At 42.4% G+C, this 23784-nt stretch overlaps 1 protein-coding gene across 1 annotated transcript in view; it reads left to right on the top strand.

Moving 5' to 3' along the window:
* Positions 1 to 23784, top strand: part of Ryr2 (ryanodine receptor 2) — a 466338-nt gene that overhangs the window by 227330 nt on the left and 215224 nt on the right. Inside the window, exons 26-29 of the mRNA XM_052156653.1 lie at positions 2951 to 3110; positions 5218 to 5365; positions 16133 to 16341; positions 17566 to 17740. Coding sequence (XP_052012613.1) covers positions 2951 to 3110; positions 5218 to 5365; positions 16133 to 16341; positions 17566 to 17740 — 692 coding nt within the window. The remainder of the gene's footprint in view (positions 1 to 2950; positions 3111 to 5217; positions 5366 to 16132; positions 16342 to 17565; positions 17741 to 23784) is intronic.

The following is a 23784-nucleotide window of genomic DNA, read 5'->3' as shown; positions in this document are numbered from 1 at the left end:
GTGGTTATACTAAAAGCTACTGTTCAACAAATATATGAAAGGAGTGATGGATATAGTAGCTGATTCTGTTAGGATTTTTCCAGAAAGTTCTAGAAGGTAGCATGCCTTGTATAGATAGGTCTGTTATTGAAAGAACTAGGCTACAGAATTTTGCTTTGCAAGAATTGTTACAAGAATTACTTCCTTATTGCCTGTGAATTTTCAGGAATCAATCTGAAGCTTTATTTCAAGCTATCTAGCTTCCAAGATTAACAGCAACTTCCTTTTATTTAAAAATCTGAGCTCTCTGTTTTTTCAAGATAGTACTTCATGTGAGTCATTGGTTGATCTCTGTGTACCTTATCAAATAGCATTAGTATAATGAAATGGGTGATTTTTTTTTCTTTTTGGTTTTTCAAGACAGGGTTTCTCTGTGTAGCCCTGGCTGTCCTGGAACTCACTTTGTAAACCAGGCTGTCCTCGAACTCAGAAATCCACCTGCCTCTGCCTTCCACCAAAGTACATTTATATCTCTTTAAAAATCACATTTTGATTTAATGATTTAGCATGTGTGTGTATGTGCGTATGTTTATATATGCGACTGTGGTCATGCATGTGCTAAAGCATGCATGTAGAGGTCAAAGTACAACCTCAGGTTCTCCATCTTGTTTGAGGCAAAGTCTCTCTTGTCATCCACCAGACTAGCTGGTGCTTCTGCTTCTTCTTTTACTTAGAAGTGCTAGGATTGCAGCCATGGTACTACTGTACCGAGTTTTATTATTGGTTTTAGGAATCCAAACTCAGGTCCTTTTGCACAGCAAGCACTTTAACTCAGTCCCTGAATCAATCCCTAGTTTCTTTCTTAGAATGACTACAGATAGAAAAATGGTTTTTAGAACTGTCTACCTCCCTGTGAAGCACATATTATGTGAGGAGTCTCAAATCCAGTCCATTGAATTTATGACTTTCAAAGATACCTGTATTAGTGTTTACTGCATGAGATGATATGAAGTTAATAAGAAGATTAACAAGTTAACAAGGGGTAGGTACTTTAGTTTGGATGAGATTATTAGTTATTCAAACTCCTTTAAAGCTACCTTTCTTTATTCTTTGCACAGAGTGATAGAAACTCAGGTGAAATAAACTATAGTTTACAGTCTGGGATGACAGCTCAGTTGGTAAACTGCTTGCCTTGAACACATGAGGAACTGAGTTTTATTTCCTAGAATCCATATTTAAAAGGCTGGGCAAGGTACACACTTACAAACACAGACCTGGGTCAACTGAGACAGGTGGATTCCTGGGGGCTTTCTGGTCATCCTGCCTGGTCTTCTTAGCGAGTTACAGGCCAATGAGAGATGCAGTATCAAGAAACAAGGAACATGACACCCGAGTAATGAGATCTATCCCTTACACATGTATATGCGCATAAGTGTGAATATACACACAGTCTATATTTTAAGATGAGTGTCAACTAGTTTTAACTCAACTTCAAAATAACAAACATAAACACAGCTTCATGCTTCTCACTGAGATCATTCACAGATCAAAGCCATTTTTGGAGAAACTTTATCTAGGAAGAGAACTAGAAATGTCAGGATTATCTAGTTTCACAGGAATAGAACCCAAACTTGTATGTAATATTTTATTAAGAAGGTATCCCTCCCTCCTTCCAACCATCAAGAGCCTCCTTGATATGGTTACCTGTGGCAGGAAAGCCTTCTGTTAGCGTTGCTTGCCCAGAGCCATTGTTTTCTCTTTGAGGATGGCTTCATGAGTGTTGGCTTTAGTTAGTAATTTATAGATTGAGCTTCAGTCTTTATTATCTGTGTGCCCTTGCTGATAGCTACTTAGGTCTAGGCTCCTCAGTGCCCACTTAAAAACTGGGTATGCTGGAATGTTCATGTAATCCCAGCAGAGGGGAGGTAGAGAGATAGTTGAATCTCTGGGAGCTCACTGGCCAACCAGACTACTTATAGTAGGTCTACTGAGAAACCTTGTCTCAAAAAAACAAGATGGAGATCGTTGAAGACACTTGACATCACCATAGGCCTCCACACACAGGAGCACATAACACATACATGCATGTGCACACACAACAAAAGTTGAAGAAAAACAGTATTAGGGTGGAGAGATGGCTCAGTGGTTAAGGATACATAATACTTTTATAGAAGACCTGGATTTGGTTCCCAGCACCCATGTCAGGCAGCTCATAACCACATGCAAGTCCAACTGTGGGGCATCTGATAGTCTCTTCTGACCTCTATTATTCTCTCTCTCTCTCTCTCTCTCTCTCTCTCCCTCCCTCCCTCCCTCCCTCCCTCCCTCCCCTCCCTCTCTTTGTCTCTCCCTTTCTTCCTCCTCCTCCTTTTCTTCCTCCTCCTCCTCCTTTTCTTTCTTTCTTTCTTTCTTTCTTTCTTTCTTTCTTTCTTTCTTTCTTTCTTTCTTTCTTTCTTTCTCTCTCTCTCTCTTTTTCTTCTTCTTCTTCTTCTTCTTCTTCTTCTTCTTCTTCTTCTTCTTCTTCTTCTTCTTCTTCTTCTTCTTCTTCTTCTTCTTCTTCTTCTTCTTCTTCTTCTTCTCTCCCTCTCATCCTCCCCCTCTCCCATCCTTCCTCTCTAAATCTTAAAAAAATATACATGAAGACAAAGCCATCTCATTTTAAATAATCAATACTTTTGAGCCCCCAAAACCTCAACCATTAAGAGCATACAGCTGCAGGTCCTTTGTGCCTTTCACATATAGGTAAATGGTCCCTTTTTACATTTTGCTGGCAGAAACATTAGGATCCCATGGCTTTTTCTAGCTACCCAGGCAGCAGCTAAAACAAAAGGGGCTCAAGCTTGCTGACTGCTCTGTAGGTCTGGTCACCACAGTCTTCAGCAGAACAATTGGAATCGTACTGGACCAGGATAGGACTTTTATAGGATTTCAACAAAAAGGACAATTTGACGTTTCTCTGTTTGCTTTGTAGTTACCAGCTGACCAGCGGATACAAGCCTGCCCCAATGGATCTGAGCTTTATAAAGCTAACTCCATCTCAGGAAGCAATGGTGGACAAGTTGGCTGAAAATGCTCACAACGTATGGGCCCGGGACCGAATCCGGCAGGGCTGGACTTACGGCATCCAGCAGGTACCAGGAGTCTCTAAGTGTCGGTGGTCATTGTTTCCAACTGAAGACATGAGTTTTTACAGATATCTCATCTAGATACTTCAGTAGTGTGCTTGTCCATCTGGATGAAGCATCTCTACACCACTAGACTGCTGAGGTGGCTCTGTAGGTACAGTAGTTAAAAAGTGCTTCCCTCTCAAGCTTCACCACCTGAGCTGCACCCCTACCACCCAGGTAAAGGTAGACTGGGAAAACCAACTCTATAAGGTTGGCCTCTGACTTCTACTTGTGTACTAATGCATGCAGTGCCCTGTTTCCAACCATACATACAACAATAATAATTATACTAAAAAAAGAAATTAGGTAACCATAGCTCTGTGTTTGGCATTATGACAGCACGTGCTAACTGAGCTATGACCCCTTGCTTGTGCCAAGGGGACCATATTACAAGAGTGGCTTGTAGAATAGTTTTGGGCATTCCTTTACTTGAGATGGTTTAGAAGGGACCTTTGCGATACAAAGACTGAACTACAGTAATAATAAAGAGATCTACAGCTCCTGAGACCAGTCCTGAGCATCAGAATTCCATTTAAGGTTTTGTTCCGTGTGGTTCTTCGGAATAGTAAGATGATGTATTACATGTTACACCCTCAGCTAGGACACCCTCGGCGGGCAGTAGATTGTCAATCACTTCTCCAGTGCAGTCTGATATGACAACACCCTGAAGAATAAGTGAAGTCTGTGAACAGCCTTGCATCTGTTAAGGACACCAAATGAATTTTTGTTCAATGGAGGAGGAAAACAAGTGTTTAGAATTTTGTAGATTTTGGGTTGAGTATTTATTAGTGGCCATGGTTTATTTCTTGACTAGAAAGACTCATGGGAGTAGCTATCGAGGTGGACACAGCAGAGCAGAGGGTGAAAGTCAAATTTAGCTTTACCCATTAACTATGTCTCTTATCATTTCGAAGAATGGTATGTGTGGGTTTATGATGCATGTGTGTATGTGTGTGTATGTGTGTGTATGTGTGTGTGTATGTGTATGTGTGTATGTGTGTGTGTGTGTATGTGTGTGTATGTGTGTATATGTGTGTGTGTGTGTGTGTGTGTGTGTGTGTGTGCGTGTATTGAACATTTCCTACTGGCCCCAGATGTTTGCAGCCTAGTAGCTGAATGATGAACTGAGTTTTCATTTTCTTTTTGGTGACATTATCTGATTCAGAAGTAGGCTGTGAACTCTTGGAGAGAGTTGGCTGGTAGATAGATTCCTCCCTTATTTATTCTCTTACAGTTGGTCTAAAACGCATGTGTGCTCAGAAGTCAGGGCTACTCTGTCAGCAGCAGACTCTTGCTAATGACAGTCCACAGACTAGGACTCCATGTGACTCCCAGGGTTCTAGATTGGGAAGCTGAGATGGAAGAGCTCAGCACCAGGTCAGAAGTGAGGGGAACAGACTGTAGGGTTTGAAGTTCTGTTACCCGAAGACACTGTGAAGTGTGCCTTGTTTTGAGAGAGAATAGCTTTGGAATGTCACTGTTTCTACAAACAACCCATGTGACTTGATTCTAGATAGCAGTGGATGGTCAGACATTCATTATAAACCGTGTGAGGAAGGGAAGAAAGAAGAGACAAAACAGAATTCCTTGTGCCCGTCCAGCCCTTCAGCTGGTCTTGTTTTATTCTAGCTTTGAGATAAGGTCTCACTGTACAGTCAAGGATAACACTGAACTCGAAATCCTCGTGCTTCAATTTCCCAAGTCCTGAGATTACAGGCATGTGTCTCCAAACTTAGGTTTTTTTCCCTACAGTGTGTGTGTGTGTGTGTGTGTGTGTGTGTGTAAGAGAGAAAGAGATAGAGACAGAGACAGGAGAGAGATACAGAGAGAGACACAGAGAGAGATAGACATAGAGAGACACTGAGGGAGGCAGAGAGGCTTCACCATCTCACAGTTCCTCCTAAGCCAAGCTAGAGTAGAGCCTGCTGGCGCCTCCTTCGGTCTGGACGCTTTGGCTGTGGGGCTGCAACTCTGCAGCAGTGCTTTCCTTGCTTGTGCCAAGCCCTACCTTCCGTCCTCACTCAGCACTGCTGCACAGCTCGGATGACCGAAAACCTTCTCCCTGATACAGGATGTGAAGAACAGAAGAAACCCTCGTCTTGTCCCCTATACTCTTCTGGATGACAGAACCAAGAAGTCCAACAAAGACAGCCTCCGAGAAGCAGTGCGCACGCTGCTGGGCTATGGCTACCACCTGGAAGCCCCTGATCAGGACCATGGTACTGCTTTTGCTCTGTCACCCTTGGCTGCAGAATCGTGTAGTAGGTTTTCAAAGCTAAAGGAACACAAAGGAAGGGAGGGCAAGAGTGCCTCTCTTACTCTAGGTGCCCACTCCTAGGTGTTTTTCCCCCTGAAGCATTAGATCTTTCTCTCTGTGGGTAGCTCAGGGCGGTACAACATCTCTACAGGGCTTCCCTTCCCATGTAGTCAATTGTTCCTTTGCTTGCCTTTTCTTTATTTTATGTGCAATCCATCAGTTTAATTTTGATCAAATGGCAATTAAATTTGAAGATCGATTGTGAGAGATTGACCTTTTAAAAATAGTTCACCCATTTATGAACATGGTATAGGACATTCTTTCTTGTTAATTTCTCTCAATGATTTTTAGAATAAAGGCTATATACATTATTTCTTATAGTGGTTCAGTACTATTGTAGGTGAAACCAGTTTTGCTCTAACTTTATTTAGTAGGGTGTTCTGTAATGTGAGATACAGTTGTTATTTGTAGATTGATTTTATATTCTCTGATCTAGATGTGTGTGTGTATGCTGTTTATTTTTATAAATTTCATAGAGTTCTCTTTATATAAGCAAAACAATGTCTGATTGTTTTCCTTTTACAATAATTGTGCTTTACTTTTGAATTGTTGAGTGTGTGAGGCATTGATAACAATGTGACAGAAGTGGAGAGAGATGTAGCCAGCTTAGTCTCAGTCTACGGGAATCATTTTAACACTTTATTAAGGGAATCATTTAACACTTCATTGTTAGACATGGAATTAACAATAGATAAGATTTTGTTTGGGTCTGTTCTTCTCCATGCTACAACCAAAACTCAGAACATTATTCATTCTAGACAAAACTCTTTATCCTTGAACTATTTCCCTGCATTAATATATTTTCTTTCATTTTTTTCTTTTCTTTTCTTTTTTTTTTTAAGTTGATTGACTTTGCTGCTTGCCAATTTCATAAATGTCTGTGGTTTTGGATTACTCTTGCCATCTTATCTCCCCCCCCCCCCCCCCCGTACCCTGCCCCCATCATTACCAACGGCCTCATCTCTCAGTTCCTGCCCCAGATTCATGTCTTTTACATTGGGACCCATTTTCTTTATCTAGGGTCTCCTTTGTGACAAATGGGTTGGAACTCTCCATTGGGACCTAGTGGGGCCGCTAGGAGGTACACAGCTATACATAGTGGTCCCCTGTCTTTGAATCTACTAATAGTAAATAGTTCATCAGAGAGAGTGAGTGCCTCTGGGCCTCATCCTCTCAGTCCATGCTGTCCATACCTGACTATTGACTGGCATATTCTTATGTAAACCCAATGCTGAAAAAAAAATGGTGAATAAGGGCTCTCTATAATTCAGGAACATTGCAAAGATGGGAGAGGCTATGGAGTACATCTTCTGGGCAGGAAACAGTCATTAGAGTTAGTGACTCTCAGTAGCTAAGGAAATCTTCTTTTAAAAAATAGCTATTATCTATCACACTGAACAGACCTCCTAGTTTGTTGTGAGAGTTTGCCATAAATAGTTATGAAATGTTAAATATATATGTTTTGTCACTTGCAAACAAAGAGTATTTTCTCTTTTATTCTTTTGACATCTTATAAAGTATTGATATTTGAACACTAAACCAAGTTTTTTATTTCTTGGACAGTTCTAGTTAGTCCTGATATATTATCTCCTTTTCCTGTGTACAGCTAAAGCTGTTTGCTCAAAATTTGTACAGAATCTTCACATCCATCTTTATAAGGAATGATGGTGTAGGGATCTCTTGGAATTTCCTTGTGTTTTAATAGACTGCAAAGCTGGCTCCATAGGGAAGGGTAGGGATGCGTCTCCACTGTCTGCCTGTCTTTGGAGGAATCATCTGTTTTGTTTCTGCCTTCCCTTTTTTTATTTTCATCATCTTTACCATTTTTTTATTGACACTCTCTGAGCCTGGAGGTTGTTCTTTAGGAGAAGAGTTTTATTATGTTTACCAATAAATCCATTTGCACAATTGAACTAGCTGTATTTACTGGCGTAGAGTTGACCATGTGCCTCCATATTGTTGTTTTAATGGTGATAGGATTTATTGGTAGCGTCACCTCATCCCTTTAATTTGATTGATGGCTGTTGGGTTCTTGTTTTTGCTGGCACTGGAGCTCCACGCACGTGTCTCTGTATCCTTGTTTTAATGGCTATAGGATTATTGCTAATAGCACCCTACCTCTTGAAGTGATGATTGCTCAGTTCTTGCTTAGACTGGCCTTGGAGATCGGTTCTAAGGCCTGCGCATGCTACCACTGAGCTGCATCCCCACACCTTGCCTTTCGGATCATCTTGCTAACTCTTAGACTTTTATTTAGTCTCTTTACATAGTGTCTCTACTTTCTTAAACTGTTTAGAAGTGTTAGTTAGTGTTTCTTTAGGACTCATCCTTTAAAGCATCACGTTCTGTTGTCTTTCCCTTTCTCCCTGTATAAGGTAATGTACTTTGTGCTCTTTGCATACCTTAGAACTTTTATAAGAAGCTGGACATTTTAAATAATATATTATGGCAAATCTGGATTTAATTATCATGTACATTGTAACTGTTTTCTTAAGGATTTTTTTCAGAGGTGATGTTGTAGAGTGTGTCATGTTGTAGAGTGGCCTGATAGCTAAGGATAGACCAAGTCTTCCTTACGTATCTCTCCAGGGAGAGGCAGAGAGGCTGCCGCTTCCTGTTGGAACTGGCTTATACCATCCTACAGAGGAGTTTGTAGTTTCAACCTTACTGTTTGCTGCTTGCTCACAGCCTCAAGGTCTTTCATAGATAGAAGGCCAGATGGAAATTCTGCTCAGGTCTTTCCTGAATTATATACAGCCAGGAACATAAGCACAACTCTGTAGAATTCTAAGAAAATGAGTTCCCCGCACCCCTGTGGCTAGCTCCTGCCCTGTGTCGCTGTCAGACTGTTTGCTCAGCTGTTGTTTATTACAGAGTCACTGCTACCTTGAGCAGCTGCATTGTGAAGGAATGGCTCCTGCTGGCTTTAACAACTGTCCCTGTGGAGAAGAGTATTTGCATTGAGCTAACTTTTAAAGCAGGTTGAATACAGACAAATTTGCAAGTGAGATTTAGGACCACATCTTGACAGTTATCTCTGAATTGGCCTTTGGAGGCTTTTCAGCCTTGTTCTGCCTGCCCTGGAAAATTGTGGGTAGCTGGGTTGTCTCTATGCCCGAGGGGCTGTTGCTTTTCAGTGTACCTTAGAGCTAGGGAAGGGGCCCTGGGGATGGACATGGTAAAGGATTACTGAGTCTATGCTGTGGAGACTGTCACCTCAGGTTGCTGATATGTTTTATAAAACCAAGGATATGTTTTGGAGAGCGTGATATGGTATGGTAGGGGTTTGCCCATGCTGAGGCATCCCCCCCCCCAACCCAGCCATATGACATCTGTAGTATAGGATAGAGTTTATTTGCAGAGGGCCATGGGAAGGGGAGTTGAGAAGGGAGTAGAGGCAGAGAAAGAGAGGTGACAGAGAAAGAAAGAGGGAGAGAAAGAGGAGAGGAGAGGAAGGGAGGAGGGAGGAGAGGAAAAGAGAGGGGAGGGAGAGGAGGGAGAGGAGAGAAGGGGAGGGAGAGAAGGGAGAGGAGGGGAGGGGAGAGGAGACGGGAGGGGAAAGTAGAGGAGAGGGGAGGGGAAAGGAGAGGAGAAGAGGGAGGGGAAAGGGGAGGAGGGGAGAGGAGAAGAGGGAGGGGAAAGGGGAGGAGGGGAGAGGAGAAGAGGGAGGGGAAAGGCGAGGAGGGGAGAGGAGAGGAGAAGAGGGAGGGGAGAGGAAAGGGGAGGGGAGGGAGAGGAGAGGAGAGAAAGGGAGAGGAGAGGAGGGGAGAGGAGGAGAGAGGAGAGGAAAAGATGGAGGGGAGAGGAGAGGAGAGGAGAAGAGAGAGGGGAGGGAGGGGGAGGAGGGAAGAGGAGAGGAGGGAAAGGGAGGGGAGGGGAAGGGAGAGGAGAGGAGAGGAGGAGAGAAGAGAGGAGAGGAGGTGAGGGAATGGCAGGGGAGAGGAGAGGAAAAGGGAAGGGAGGGAGGGGAGGGGAAGGGAGAGGAGAAGAAAGAATAGGGGGAGAGGAGAGGAGAAGAGGGAGGGGAGGGGAGAGAAAGGGAGGGAGAAGATAGGAGAGGCCAAGGCTGGCTAGGAACACTTGGAGGGGAGATGGGAGGAAGGGGTAAGAGAGAGAAAAGAGGCAGAGAAAGCAAAGAGAGGTCAAACAGTCCCTTTAATAGCAAGCCAGGCCTACCTGGCTGTTGCTAGGTAACTGTTGGGCGGAGCCTAGAAGGGATGCTAACAGTTACTTCTCTGGACTTAGGAGGGATGAGAGCTGCTAGGGTCCCTTGATCCTTGGAACAGATGATTCTGAGCTTTCTTTACTCAGAAGATGTCATCAGCAGCAAAGGTTAGAGGGAAGAATACAAATAGGTGAGAAGATTCTAGAGAAACCTTCATGGTCTCATGAAATGTAGAGATGGTGTTACTAGAGGTGCCAACCTGTGCACATGTGCGTGCATGCATGTTTCCAAATGTGCGTGCATGCATGTTCCCAGCAATCCCAGCAGAGCAGGGAACTGGTGTAGAGTTGGGATTGACAGAGCTGGTAGGGAGCCAGATCATAGGCAAGAAAATATAGACACTGTATAGTTCAGGAAGGAAAGAAGAAACTGGGACACTGAGACATGTTCTTGCTTCCAAGACTCGTAAGCTATGTGCAGTATGAGGTGATAATGGTAGATGGAGAGAACAGACTGCCACAGGATGCTCTGTGATCTCTGGGGTTTGCACGCACACGCGCGCACACACATTTACACAAATGTAGAGAAAAAGGGACAAAGAATAGAAGGGACTTAGTGATTTTGCAAATGGATATATTCCTACATGGAACTGAAAAAAGAGAGGCGAGATGGTGATCCAGTAATGAGTTGTCTCACAAGAATTTAGTGATTGAGCCATTAGCAGTTAGTTGAAAGCTAGGAAGATTGCTCAGTCAGTGATGTACTTACCACACAAGCATGATAAACTGAGTGTGACGGTTATGAGATATAATATGATGAGGCCCGTGCCAAGGTGTGTACCCCTGAAAAATTATGCTGTGCAACAGATCTGGTATAAGGGGGCTTCTTAGGGGGAAGGGAGGTGAGTGAGAGCAGGAGTAGAGGCAGACGCGAAAACCTGGAGATAGGGAGACAGGTGGGAATGGAGCCATGAGGGCAGAAAGAGGATAGGGCACAGAGAAGGACAGAAAGAGGGAGAGAGACCGACTAGGAACACATAGAAACAGGGAGAGCTGGGGTGGCCAGAGAGTCCTTTAGCTAGGGTGGCCAGAGAGTCCTTTTATAAATAGCTCCCACCTGAAGCACCCGTTGGGTGGCAGGTGATAACCTAAGCCATTGCTAGGTCCCTGAGAGGATCCAATGGGATTCTTTGTAAGCTAACAATGACCCCAGAACCCACATAAAATGGGCAAGAACTGAGGCCTGGTTCTCTAACCACAGTGCCTGGAGATGGAGACAGGTCCATCCCAGACTAGTCAGCTAGTCTAACTGAACCAGAGAGCTTCAGGTTTGGTGTGACATCCTGTGTCAGAGAACAAGGGAATTATAAAAGGTGACACCCAACAGGGACATCTGAGCTCTACATGCGTGAGCACACTCTGGAATCCCCCACCATGTGCACATCTACATGTGAATACATGCAAACACACAGAGAAACAGTTGACAACTTTCTGTCTTTCTGAAGCCTCATAAGTGGTGATCAAATAAGGGATATGTGCTGTTGCAATAGGTGGTGAGATGATATTTTTCATGTATGGCTACACCCTAGAACCTAATAATATGTCTCCCTCATAGTAGATTAAACATAGCACATTACAAAAAGTAGGTATAAAGGGTTAACTCACCCATGCAAGGGATCGGCTATGGGAGACTTTGTTTTCTGAGCTAGAATCTGAACCAATCAAAACATCAGCAGTTGGAGATCATAGTGAGATATTTTCATCTAGACAGAGAGTATGTATTGAAGGGGACTTAAAAAAAGAGAGAAAGGGGCATTTAGAGAATGTGGCAGGGTGGTGTGGGGGAAGGGGGTGCTTAAGCGGGCCCGTGCCCAGGCCACCTCTTCCCCCGAGGGACCACACGCACACAGACATGGTATAGAATAGAGTTTATTCAGGGTAGAGAATGGGAGTTAGAGAGGCAGAGAGAGAGAGAGAGAGAGAGAAAGAGAGAGAGAGAAGAAAAAAGAGAAGTGGAGGAGTGGAGGCCAGCCATCACCATGTAGAGAGAGGGGGGAGGGGAGGAGAGCCCAAGAGGCAGAGAGGTGAGAGTGCAATGAGAGAGAGCAATGAGAGAGAGGGAGAGAGAGACAGAGACAGAGACAGAGACAGAAGGAGGGAGGGAGAGAGGAGGGGCAAGTAGCCCCTTTTGTAGTAGGCCAGGTCTATGGGGCGGGGCATACCTGGCTGTTGCCAGGTAAGTGTGGGGTGGAGCTTAGACAGAATACCAACATGTATGGCATAACTACACAGAGAAAGGCCCAAGAAATGGTTCTGTCCTTGGGCCAAATGTAGGGCACAGGTCAGGAGACATCAGCCCCACAAGATGGAAGATAGTTAAGGCAGAAGTTGGAATATAGGGAAACTAAGATTCGTGGAGATATTTGAGCAGAGGGTACCAGCCCCAGAAGTTGTCAAACAGGAGCTTGCTATGCCATCCCTGTTTACTGTAGAAATGTAACTATGGTAACAGAGAGAGGTGACAGATTGGTGGGGGAGCATGCTGGAAGGTGGAGGGTCTACTTGGGAAGCCTTTGGGGAAAACTGTGATTTTTTTTTCAAAAGTAGAGATTAAAAGGTGTGAAAGATTTTATGGTGTAAAACCACATCAGTCTAGCGATTGCTTATACACAATGAAAAGCATCAATTTGTGGCCGGAGAGGTAGCTCATGGGTAAAACACTTGCTGCAGAAAGCCTGAAGACCACAGTTCAGTCTCTGGAACCCCTGTTAATGTAGGAGAGAATTAAACTTCGCAAAGCTGCCTTCTGACTTCCACATGTGCACGTGGTACACGTTGACCCCACGTTAATAATAAACAAGGATTTTTTTTTTTTTAAAGAAACATTTGTTTGTAACTTACTCTCCTGCTGTGGCTTACATTGGATTAAGTTAAATGCAGACAAGGTTGCAAAGGTCAAGCCTAACTCTGTGTTATAGCTCTTGATTTATTCCCCACTTTATGGGAGAATGCTCACACATTCCGAATGAAACGCGCATCAGTATTTGAGTTGTGTGGTACCTTAGGAGTATTGTTCTCAATGATGTATTAACATCTGAGAGTGGAATGTGCTCTTATTCTTTACAGGATTTTTTTAACTGAGATTTGAATTACTTTACTAAACGTAATGCCTGTTGAAAGGGTGGCTGGTTCAATACCAATTATTTTTAAAATATGATATAAATACACCTGGCACATTCTAGATAATGTATAAAACTCTTAGAGACTAAAGCTGCCTTCCTTGCTGCAGGGTGTAATTTGTCATTTTCAAACATCTCACTGCCCTCTAGTGGTTGGTGGCCTCTAAGCCTGTGGTCTGGTGAGAAAATTGGACATTAGAATATAACCCAAGAGTCTATCCTAGATCTTGTCTGATCAGTCACCATGTGTCCTTTCTTTGCATGCTCTGTGGGTCCAGGGAACAGTCTTTGATCAGATCTATTTCCCAACTTTCTTGATTTGAGTCTCAATAGTCTTGATCATGTCCAGGAGAAAGGTTATCACTAAAGCTTTTCTTTTCTTTTCTTTTCTCTTTTTTATGTCACATATTTTATTTATTATTTCTTTTTTTTTTTCAATGCAAAAGCAAGAGGAATTTTATTTAATCCAGCATGCTGGGGCTGCCCTGCACATGGGCAGAGAATGACCATCCAGTGGGCCTTTATACAGTCCCCAGGGCAGCCACAATTAGGCACAATGTGATTGGCAGAACAATGTTACTTTAAAACTGACTTGTTTCTAGGGAGGTGGCAAGGACTTCCTTTGTCTGGAGGTAGCCAACTGTCCATCCTGCAGAATGTGTCCCTACCATCAGGTTGGTCTGAGGAATGTTAACTAGCCTCTCCCTTCAGAAGGGCAAGTGTTCCATGACCTTTCCAAAGTTACAGAGCTGACCTCTTTATTTCACCCTTTTCTTTGTGCATGCTTCAATCCTGAAGCAATTGCTGGTATTCTGGTAGCTCATACTCCTGGTCTTCTGTATCTAGTTCTTTGTATCTCTGCTTTATGGTCATTAGCTGTACTGTAACTATGTGTTACAAAAGCAACCAACAAACCCAAAATGCAGAGGCCAAAAGTCAACTATAGCTAGAGAACAGTTAAGTGTCCTAACAGTGGATGTGAGGGCAAGACTCAAACCAGCCCTGACTCTGTTCTCTTTGTTGCTTGGCTAATCCTTCTCTTATCTTGGCCATCACTCTAACAACCCTGGAATGGTCAACATCATTTGTCAAACTCACCCAAGTCAGGGCTACATACTAAGTGTCTGTGAATCAAGCACAGTGTGTGGCTCTTCTACTTGGATGGGAGTTCTGTGTCTTTGGTAGGGTTATGATGCTTTGGTCCTCCTCTGCTGTCGTTCCTGAAGCTGGTGAGATCTGTCTCTCCAGCTACATCAGCAGGTGCTTGATCCCGTGTGTCTGTGTTCCAACACATGCCAAATAAGTTTCAGATTGCTTGTTTTCTTTAATTCCAGTTGGTCCAGATTTTCATTTCATCTGAAGTTGTTGTTTTTTTTAAATCAGTAAGCAGAATGACAAATGGTTGTTTCTTTAAGCCACACTATTAAACCAGAGAAATACAGAGAGTGAATTTTGAGTCACTTAGACATTTGCAGGGAAGATCTTCAGACTGGTTAAAGAAGGGATAAAAATTCAACTCGGTCAAATGCCTGCATGATGGTTTCAGTGCCTTGTAGCTGACCTTTGCTATTTTGTCTTCTTCTTTCCCTTCCCCCACCCCAGTTTCCCCTCCTAATATTAGGAGAGAAGCAAGGGCAGAGTGGGGAGAGAAGTTAGGAAAATCCCCGAACCTAATTTCTTTCTGTTTCTTCTCTGACTATGGCTGCTAACAAACCGCAACCAACTTCCCTAAACTATCAATACCTACCCCCAAGAGCCCTAGCATTTATATACTCTTTGAAAAGTTCCCAGAATTCCAAATGTCATACAATTGCAGAAACTATCTGCAGCTGGCAAAAGCATGCCTCTGCTAGAGAACAAGGCAAATCATGGTCAGCTGCTGCGGTTAGTTTGAAGCAGCCCCACATCCCCTTAAGGCCAGGTAGAGCTATGCCTAGACCAAGGGACCAGAAAGCTACCACCATTGAATCTCTGCTAGATCCTGTTTGGTTTTGGTTTTGGGGTTGAGGGGATCAAATCAAGAGCTCTCTATTTGTTAGGTTGCGCTCCTTCCTGTGGCCCAAGAATTCTGGTGGTTTTGTTTCTTTGGGTTAATGGGGAAGACTCATGGTATGTCTCAAAACCAGAGGGAGAAATGTGGAGTAGGTTTTGGAAGAAATGATATGTCATACTTAAAAAACAAAACAAACAAACAAACCACTTTATTTTTAGTTCTTTCAGCCTGAGTGTCTTTGTATGGGTATGTGTTCCTGACTGCAGTGCCCATGGAGCCCAGAAAAGGGAGAACTATCCTTTGGAGCTTTAGTTATACTTTATTGTGAACCACATGACTTGGGTCCTAGGAACTGAACCCAGGTCTTCTGCACAAGAAGTATGTGCTCTTAACTGCCGAGTCATCTCTCCAGATCTTATCATAAGTTTTTATGTCAAACTTGGCTTCCAAATACTTGGACTGTTTTAATCAAAGGATGTTTCTGTTTGCTTTCCTCAACCCTCAAATTCATAGTTATGAGTTCTGACGTCCCAGAAATGCAACAGGGGCTAATGACTCCAGGACATTTTAGAAATTTAGTTAACTAGAGAATGGACTGCCCCATACCTTGGAAAAGCATGACTTGAATTTTTCAGTGATACCTAGGTTTTATTTAACTAAAACTCAGGAAACTTCTAGAAATAAGCTTTAACTGTGCACTTCACACTTCACGTTCTAGATCTCTTAGGTTAGTTTAGTGTGGCTGCAGCCGTTACTTCAGAAATGGTTAGTAAGTGGTCCCCTCAGGATGCATAAGCATTTCTTTTTGAGACAAGGTTTCATAGTAGATTCAGCTGGTCTAAAACTCATTGTAGTTCTTTCTCTGGCTGTCCTGGAACTTTTCATCTCCTAGGAGGAGGTTGGGGTCCCCTCATTTCTGGTGACCCATTGTTTGGATAGTGTGGCAGCTAGAGGAGGTGCCCAAGGCGGGGTGCTTACATGCTTTTTTTTTTCTCACCTAAGATTTCAAACTCATGTAGTTTTGTTGTCTTCCATTTCTAAGCCACCCAGGACTGGATGGCTTTCTTTCTCTGAAAGGTAGTTTCATTCTGAAAGTGGTGGCAGGAGGAAGGAAGCCCACCTATGTGGTCAGTCACTAAGCCCTTCACCCCACCTCCTTTTCCCAGGAAGTCCTGTCTGGCTTTCTCATGGTTCTATCTGACAAACCAGAGGGTGGATGATGAAGCAGGTGTGGAGTGGGGTAGTCAGCCTCCCTGTGGGTTTTACCACAGAGTTAGGTCAAGCCCTGCTTTTTTCTTCCCACCCAATGATTTCTAGTCTCTCGCACCCACAGCCTCGAGAGCCGAGGTATGCAGCGGTACTGGGGAGAGGTTCCGCATCTTCAGGGCAGAGAAGACTTATGCGGTGAAGGCCGGTCGCTGGTACTTTGAATTTGAGGCTGTCACTGCTGGAGACATGCGGGTGGGCTGGAGCAGGCCAGGATGCCAACCGGATCTAGAACTGGGTTCTGATGATCGCGCCTTTGCTTTTGATGGCTTTAAGGTGAGTAGCCTTGCTGAGACCTGGCCTATCCCTGCTTGTATGTGCAGCTGCCAGAACCTTTGCTGGTCTCACAGCAGACCTTGGACATGTCTCTTTAGTCATCTTAGGACTCTTTCCTACCCTATAGATACAGTGAAATTTACCAAAAGGTTGTCAAAGAATGAGGTTTTGCTTGGTAAAGAAGCCAGCGGTGTAGTATATAACTTAATCCCAGCAGTAAGGAAGCTGAGGCAGGAGGTTCACAAGTTCAGGTCCAACCTAGATTTCATGTGGAGTGATCATATCTAAACAAACAAACAAACAAACAAACAAACAAACAAACAAAGGGGCTTTGGTTTCATTCTCCCTGGTGATAGACTTAACAAACCAGAGCAAGAAATAACCTTCAGAAGTGCCATTACTGCCACACCCAGAGACTATAGATAAGGAAAGATGTTCAACTTTGGGGACACAAGTAGGGTAAGGAGACAATAGAGGTGTGAGGGAATTCTGAGTTGTAATGCCTTTGATGCATAATTAATTTAAAAATTTAAAAATAATATGTTACATTGAGACTATTATCAGTATTTTACACATGCATTAACACATTATATGCAGATCACGATGAAGGTGGTACTTCCAAATTAATTTAAAGGATTTATGTAACTAAGTAACTCATATGAGTAATTCTTTGCCTTTAAATGAGTATAACCCAAGCTCACATTGAAACTATGTATCTGTGTTTATAAGTGGGCTGGTATTCATGTTTGGTTTGGGGCTTGTTCGTTTTCACAGATACCTTCAGAGTATTTTTAGGTGTGATTTGAAGTTTTGCTAATGTTAGAAAGGAACCAAGAAGTTTCCAGAATTTCATTTTGTTTAAGTAACATCAAGAAGAAGGATGTTATTTTTATTTTGAGAGGGGCAAACATGGAAAGGATTTTCTCTTTCTCTTTTTGTTTTTACCTGGTTGGCACCCAGCTTGATTCTCAGCTCTTCACTACACATGCAGGAGTAAAGAAAACAACCCAGAGCTGTAGGACACAGAATTAGATCAGCTTTTAAAAGGTTGAAATAGCTCTTGTTTGTTCACAATCCCTCCCGTTGTGTACACAGCAGGGATTTAGGCTCCCTAGATATCTCTTTATCCCCAGCCTGGCTCCAGCCTGGTAGTTACAACTGAGATCATTCTATTGTTGCTGGCTCATCTGACTCTGTGAAAAGGGACTCTTCTACCTCTCGTAGGCCCAGCGGTGGCACCAGGGCAATGAACACTATGGGCGCTCTTGGCAAGCAGGTGATGTCGTGGGCTGCATGGTTGATATGAACGAACACACCATGATGTTCACCCTGAACGGCGAGATCCTTCTGGATGACTCAGGCTCCGAGCTGGCTTTCAAGGACTTTGATGTTGGTGATGGTAAGAGCCATGATGTTCTGTCATTTGTGTTTGCAATACAATGCATCTGTTTGTCCACTTGCTTCATGACCAGGCCCAGTATTGGTTTTAATGTGAGTAGGTATATGAGTTGCCTCTGTAAATTTCTGGGCACTATGGTGACATGTGGCTGATCTAATCAGACAGCTTTGAGATTATCACAGCAGAAATGACACCTAACCTAGTTACATAGAGTTTTGATAAGGTGGGGATGTCTGTGTGTACAGCACAGCGAACTGGGGTCACTAAGATGGTGTCCTACAGCATTAACTCCTCATTCAGGACATCCCTGGTTCATCGGTGGATTAGAGCATTTTCTTATCTATTAACTTTACAAGAAAAGAAAGAGAATCTGACATGACTCAGGAAGTCCCTCTCTCAGAGTCTGGAGTGACAAAGATGACTAAAGCCAGGTCTCATTTTCTTATAGATTGCTGTTTGCCAGACAGATTGACACTTTTAAGTTCTATTCTGTAGATAAATCCTACCATAAAGACACCAGGATGGAGGTTTTGTAAACACACACACACACACACTCACTCACATACAAAAACAAACAAAAAGCAAAAACATACAAAAAACTACCATGTAAGTCGACTATATCACTTTTGGGATATTCTCAGGGAATTCTTTGCCTTACCACCGAGATGCTTGCTCATACATGCTCACTGCTGCTGCACTATTCACCATAGCCAGGAAATGGAATCAGCCTAGATGACCATCAACTGATGGATGGATAGTGGAAATATGGTATATATGCCCAGTGGGATTCTATACAGATGTAAGAAAAAAAGAATTCTGAAAAAAAAAAAGAAAGGATAGATCTAAATATTCGCCCCGACTCAGAAAGACAAATAAGTTCTTCCTCCTTTGTGGGTTTTAATATTTGTATATGTGCATATGCATGAACATGGGTCTAGTTATATATGAACTTGAAACTATAGAAAAGGAACCATGAGAGGGAGAAAGGAGGGTCTGAGGGTGATAGAACACTCACACACCGACAAGAAACAGGAGAGGGAGCATTGGGGCTGGAAGGACACACGGTGGGGGAGGAGGGTGCGTGAAAAAAGAGGAAAGATGAAACCAAGTGCCACAGTGAAACCTAACACAGTATCAGTACTAATTAGCACACAGATCATGACATCCTCTTAATTGTCAGGCCCCAGAAAATAATGTTGGTGGTTATCTCACAAGAGAAAAATTGGATTAACATTAAGTGGCATATCAGGAGACAGTCACACAGTAAGTCCAAAGGGAGCATTAGCTTTAGATTCAAATGTATATGAAGTAAGATCTGCCCCACATTGTTGTGGTTGCATAGTGGCTTCCTGTCTGTATTTCAGGAAGGGTAAAGAATGAGGAATTTGCTAATCCTCAGGAGGTGTTGTAGCACAGCTCTGTGTTTCCAGGGCTGTGTTTGTCTCACATCCCAGAGGCTGCTAGCTTCTAAGCTGTGCTTACATGCTCACCACACAACCTCTGCTTTGGGACCAGAGGCTCATATCAGAGAAAGCAAAATGTTGTCAAAGCCATCTGTCCTGTACTACATGAGGCAACTTCACTGTAAGATGTATAAACTGTGCCAACAGACTTACAAACACGGTGGGCACGTCTCAGATGGATATAATCAGTTGAACTCATTTGCATTAATTATGCTAAGACCCACTGCCAGAAAGACTTTCTTTAGAAACATATCACTAGGCTGCTAGTGGTAGAATGTCACTTAAGGTAACTGACTAGAAAATCACAAATGTAAAGAGCGGGGGTGGGGGGGTTGGGGGGGTGGGCGGGGTGGGGGGGGTGGGCGGGTGGGGGTGGGGAAGAGGGGGGTGTGGAACCGACATTTTACAGATGTTGGGCGTATACAAAGTTTTATGGAAAGCTGTTTCATTGTGTTGGGATATTATTCACTTGAGACAATGTTCCTCACCGAACTGGGAGCTCTCTGACAGTCAACAAGTCTCTTGTCTTTGTCTGTCTCTCTCTGCAGCTCTGGAGTTATAGGTTCATGTGTGTGGTTAGGCCTACTTCCTATGTGAATTAGGGGATTTGAACTAAGCTCCTCATGTTGGTGTAGTTAGCATCCTTAGACACTGAATGGACACCTAGCTTCAGCCCATGGCTATTTTCTTGCGTACTTATTTTATATTTTATGTATGTGTGTTCATTGATAAGTGCCCTTAGTTAAAAGCTCTTCTGAATTTGTTCACATCTCTAGCTCCAGTGATCATGAGCATGCCGTGGGTGTTTACTAAATATTTGCTGGGACAAGTATGGGACATTTGAAGTAAGAGAGTAACCAGGAGCAAGGAGTAGCAAACTGAGGGCTTTGGACAAAGTCCCTGTCTGTGAATTCCATGAAAATGATCTACACTCACTTGCTGTTTCTATACGATTAAAATTATATAAAAGTGGGCTAGAGCTATGGCTCATCAATTAAGAGTACTTACTGCTCCCAAAGAAGACCTGAGTTCAGTTCCCAGCATCCACATTAAGAGGTTTACTACCACCTGCATCTCCAGTTCTAAGGGATCTAACATCCTCTTCTGCTCTCAGTGGGTGCTTGGACAAAATTACACAAAAATTTATATAGGAATACACATAATATTAAAAATAAATATTTTATAAAATTACACAAAAGACAAGAGAAATTTGATGTTTAGTATATTTATCTCCTTCATAAAGAATTGAAAAGATGTTATGAAAATAAATCTTTCAGCTTATTTTAAATGCTATTCAAAGGCATAAACATCTCAAATGGAATTTAATTATTTTACCAGCTACTTGAGAGATATTAACTCTAAAAGGTGTAAGAAATGGTACAATCACTCCTGTGCCCTCTTCTAAAATGAATCAATTTTTGACATTGCTATATTAGTCTTATTGTTCTTTCCTGTTTTTTGTATCTATAGTCTCTCTCTCTCTCTTTCTCTGTGTGTGTGTGTATTCATGTATATGTGTGTGTGTGTGTGTATTCATGTATATGTGTGTGTGTGTGTGTGTGTGTATTCATGTATATGTGTGTGTGCGTGTGTGTGTATTCATGTATATGTGTTTGCAGGAATATCTGGAAGCCAAAGAAAGACATTGGGTATCTTTCACAGTTGCTCTCTGCCATATTGTTTGAAGCAGGACCTCTCACTGAACCCAGAGTTCACTCACTTCTACGACTGGCTGGCCAGTTACCTCCCACATCTGTCTTCTCGTTGACCCTCCAGTGCTTGGCTTACAGACATGTACAACCACATTTGGCTTTCTTAGATAGGTGGACATCATTTAAATTTAGGTCCTTATGCCTGGGCAGCAGTTGCCATTTTCCTACTCTCCAACTATTCCTTTATTAAGTAATAAGATGAATTTTAATGACTGTCCATATTTCATCTTGTGTATATACCAAAGGTAATCATTCTTTTCCTATAGGTAAATTGATTTCTACTTCTTTCTCTATCTGTAATTGAATCCAGTGAACTTCTATGATAAGTTGTAGACATATTCTACTTTAGGACCATAATCCATATTTATTGTTGCTCTGTTCACTATAGGAAAGAGAGGGAACCAATCTAGCTATCCATCAATGGATGGATTACGGAAACTTAGTACATATTCAAAATGAAATGATATTCAGTGCAAAAGAAATGTGATTTTTTTCCAGAAAGGAAACAACTACGTATTTATCCTCAGTTGTAGATCCTGGCCTATAATATATGTATAAGTATGGCATAATGTGTAGAAAGAACAAGAAAGGGAAAATCTTAGTGATGAGGAAGGACAGAATGTAGGAAATGGACACCCGAGTCATTAAAGATAATTAAAGTTAATTATTTCTCTAGGTTCAGCTCTGTCAAGGACTTTTCATCCTTTTGTGGTTGATAAAAACCTAAAATATATTAATAGTGAAAGCGTGAAATATAGTCCGAAGCTTCACAGCTTCAGCAGAACTGTTCTAAATGTGTAGATCATTGAGATGGCTAGACATTGGATCTGGCTAATTTTTCAATTCAATGTTTTTTATTTGCAAGTTCTTTACAATAAATCTTTAATTTTTAAAAAAGAAATCCTATCATGTATGTGTTAAAGGAAAACGGATCAAGGCTCAGAAGATGTATGCAGAATGCAGAACTAAGAGTCAGAATGGAAGGAAGACCTAGGTCCAAGTCTGCTGAGTGTCTCTTGTTAACCCCCCACAGGACTGTTGTCTGAATGCCCTGCTCTTAGACATTAACTGTTCTGGAGATGTTACTGAATCTGCCCTTTCCATCCTTCCTCTGCTCCAAATACCACATTCTTAGAAAAATAGTATGGGATTTGGTTAACCTTTTCCCATATCTTTCGGCCTGTTGGTAGATGGTGAGCACTTTGGAGCTGGTATCTCTCTGTTATTCTTAATTTTTTTCACACATGGCAGCTGATATTTGTCAAATGTGGTTGAAGGTTTCTCAATTAATATGAGGAGGATTGTCCACATAAATCTCACAGATGCTCAGGAGGATATGCAGGGTTTCTGGTGCAGGGTCTGGTTCCTGGATACAGCGCTGAGGGTTAGGCTTGAAGAACACAGCATATGAGCAAGTGTGTCTGTAGTACTTCCACACATTCCTTCCTTGAACGGATGTTATCAGGCACTGGTTCATTAAGTGAAGTGAAGTGATGGGAACTCTCCCTTGTTTCCATAAGAGAGTGCATATTCATTGGGGAAATTAGTTGAAGGACATAAGAGAAGAGAGACCCAAAAGTGTTCAGAGTCTTTCTACTCTGAAGCTCTTGGATAAACATGGAAAGTATATCCAAACAGAGTGCTTGTTTTATGAAATATATATGTATGTGACTATTTTCCTATGTACAGATGATTCTTTGAAGGTAAACTTTCAAAATCAAACGTTTATTCCATCCGAGAGGCATATACAACATTAATGCAATGTGGTTATGAATAGAGATTTAGTTTCTTATTCAATATATAAATGTTTGTATATATTGCTGGTTAGCTTAATTTTTTAAAAATGAATGTACAAGGAAAGTCAGAGAAGCACAATTAACACCCAAAGGCCTACCATGGAGATATTTGCAAGTCTCTAGTATCTCCTAAGCTGTTAATGTTGCTGTAAACACAGTGATCAGAAATAAATAGATGTTCCTTCTCCAAGGAGCTGACCCAGTCTTATCGTCTCTGCACTGGTGTCAGATAGTGGGTTACATTTTCTAATTGGCACAAATGACTTTCAAGTGTCTCCTATCCATTCTATTTATCCCATCCATCCCTTTGATTTCCTGGGGACCCTTATTTGCAGCGACTTTCCTGACTGTTGGAGCATGGACTGTCAGGCACAGCTGCAGCTGATTCAAACTGAATCACAAACTGATCATTAACTCTTCTTGGTGGTCAGTTGGATGCGCCCATCCCCCGTTCTTGGTGGTCGCACCACTGCACGGCCATCCCTTTGCATACAGATGGAAACAAACTGGAAGAAAAGCACTGGATGTTATCACTTTAAACTATTTTGTTATATTTTATTTATATGTTTGTGGATGTTTTCATGCATGTAATCCAACAGTGTGCTAGTGTTCCCAGAGGCAAGAAGAGAGAGTTGGGTCCCTGGCTTGAGATATAGACAATTGTGAGCTGCCCCATGTAATTGCTATGAACTGAATTCAGGTCTTCTGGTAGAGAAGCACCTGCTCTTAGCCCCTGAGTCATCTCTTTAGTACCAGGGGAATTATTGACATGACTTTTACGGTCTTCTGGCATGAGGGATGGGTTATCTAATATGGGGAATGATTGATGTAGCTTTTATTGTCTTTTGATATGGAAGCGTTATCTAATTTGAAACTGCCAGTACAAGGAAAGAAGAATGAATCCCAACAACACCATTTTCTTGTGGGATCTACTCAGACCCTCTAAGTTGGTCTCTGCATCCTAATGGACTTTGCTGCCATGGCTGGCTACCCAGTATGTTAGCATTATATGAACATGAATGTGAAGCAGAAAGGTGAAAATGGGGAGTGTCAAGGGCACTTTCCCCTGGGAA

The sequence above is a fragment of the Apodemus sylvaticus genome, chromosome 14 (assembly GCF_947179515.1).
Source record: "Apodemus sylvaticus chromosome 14, mApoSyl1.1, whole genome shotgun sequence".
In the NCBI taxonomy this organism is placed as follows: domain Eukaryota; kingdom Metazoa; phylum Chordata; class Mammalia; order Rodentia; family Muridae; genus Apodemus; species Apodemus sylvaticus.
This window is presented reverse-complemented; position numbering and strand designations above follow the sequence as displayed.